The sequence below is a fragment of the Apis dorsata genome, unplaced genomic scaffold, assembly GCF_000469605.1.
Source record: "Apis dorsata unplaced genomic scaffold, Apis dorsata 1.3 scaffold_247, whole genome shotgun sequence".
In the NCBI taxonomy this organism is placed as follows: Eukaryota; Metazoa; Arthropoda; class Insecta; order Hymenoptera; family Apidae; genus Apis; species Apis dorsata.
In genome coordinates this window covers 267,462-269,469 of record NW_006263526.1, presented here as the reverse complement: position 1 = coordinate 269,469, position 2,008 = coordinate 267,462, and the positions used below count along the sequence as shown (strand labels likewise).

Genomic DNA, 2,008 nt, shown 5'->3' with positions numbered 1-2,008 from the left:
ACGATCGTTGGTTGGATAATTGTCAGAGAGATCAGTGTTTTTTTTTTTTTTTTTTTTGATTGAAAGATATTAAAGAAATCTTCCATTTCTTTATTGTATAGTTTCTTTTTAAATTCGATCGACTAAAGGATCGATCGATCGATTTCAAACTTTGATAGAAATCGTGGAAATTTATCGTTGATCTCGATGCATATAGATGAGAATAGAATATAGGTAGGGAGGGTTGGATGATTGTTGGGATTTGAGTAATAAGGAAAGATAGGTGTTTGGTGATGAAAGAGACGGAATATTATTTTTTATCATACGCAAGAACCAAAATTAATCGAATACTGATGCCAAGCTCGATTCTCTTTCGAAAACTTTTGATTTTCTTTTCTAAAAGAAACCGAATCAACGTAGATTAATTCTCTCTGACAGAGTGACAATATAAATCGTAAAGGAAAATCGTAGAAAAATTGTTTTAAACAATTTGGGCAGGTTTCGTAAGAGAATAAAACAGCAGCGGATTTGTAAATAAATCGAACTATATACACTGCAAAACGATACACTCGTATAAAAAAAGAAATATTCCAGGAAGTTATCGAGTTTCTATATATTCTAGCTTCGTATCCTCTTTCAATCGTTGCGGAGAGATACGATGTTATTTCTTTTACTATCACCTCTCAAGGGATTAAGAAGGAAGAATACAGTTCACTCACCGATATTCGGATGCTGCAATTTCCTGCATATCCGTGCCTCACGTTCCAACTTCTGAAAATCTGAAAAACAAAGAAGAGAGAACGATAACGATATAATAAATCAACGATGGAAAGATGGAAAGTGAAAGAAATTAATCATAATTAACTCGAAGATAAATACGTATAATTCCTACGTGGATAGATATTAAAAGATCGATAGAATTAGGATTCGTGAAACGACGAATTCCTTCGACTCGTGTCCGAGGAGCTCGAGCATATTCCTCGAGCGTATTCCTAAGGCTTTATCGAGCGAAAATTTCACCATAACGGGAAGCAATAGCAAGTACAGTCATTACCGCGAAATCGAATTTCTCGACGGGCTCCCTTGACGAGTTTCCTCGTGGCCAATTCACCAAGGACCGCGATAAAATTGGATTTCTCGGAGGCCAAGTCGTTTCGAGCACGATTTCCTGTTTCCTTTTTCCGTTGTGAACGTCCCTTCTTGCGATTGAAGGGCCCATCCATTCCATTTCGTCTATTATCGTTATTATATTATCTTTACTTATTAAATACCATGCGTTTCCCTTTTTCCAAATTTACCCCTTTCGAGTCGAGCATCCCTCTGCTCCTTTAGGCATATTTCAATTTTCCTGTGTTTTCTAGATTGAATAATAATTGGAGATTGTACTGAAACGTTTGTATATATTTTTAATTGTAGCTTTGAAAATTTATTGAAAAAGAAGGGTGCACGTTTATATAAAAAGTCATCGCTTTAATATTAAATAACAGTATAATTAATTATTCGTTTCTTTAATTATTCATCAGTTCTTTATAATATTCAAACTATTATATTCTCGTAACAAGAAGAATATTTCGTTAATTCTTGACATTGATGAAGTTCTTCCATTCCTTCAAAGCAAAATATCCAAAGTATCAGCCGCCTTAAATCCTCTTATATCATCATCATCATCGAGTCGTAAATGTGAAACGAATTAAAAAAAAAAGAAAATAGAAACTGGACGAATTATAGTGCAAGTTTAATAATTTAATCCACTTATGAAAATCGTTTCGAGGCGAAAATACACGAATACATCCAAGTGACAGACGCTACTGAGATGTAAATAATCATTCCCTCGGCTTTGAGTTGAAAGAAAGAGGAAAAAAAAAAAAAGAAAAACAAAATCGAGCATCTTCTTTCCCATATTGCTATCGCTCTTCCTCGCCTATAATTAAATCTCCAACGAGGCTCGACAAAATCTTCTTTCGTATCCGCGCTAAACAACCAGAATTAACGAGCATCTACCGACAAGAAAGAAGAATACAAGACGAGG

The 2,008-nt window shown here is 34.6% G+C and overlaps 1 protein-coding gene across 44 annotated transcripts in view; it reads right to left on the bottom strand.

The window, feature by feature from the left end:
- Positions 1-2,008, bottom strand: part of LOC102677929 (calcium/calmodulin-dependent protein kinase type II alpha chain) — a 140,815-nt gene that overhangs the window by 78,361 nt on the left and 60,446 nt on the right. For all 44 annotated transcript variants that reach the window (XM_006615913.2, XM_031510611.1, XM_006615914.2 and 41 more), the window contains one exon: positions 699-758. In XM_006615913.2, the coding sequence (XP_006615976.1) occupies positions 699-758 (60 nt within the window). The remainder of the gene's footprint in view (positions 1-698; positions 759-2,008) is intronic.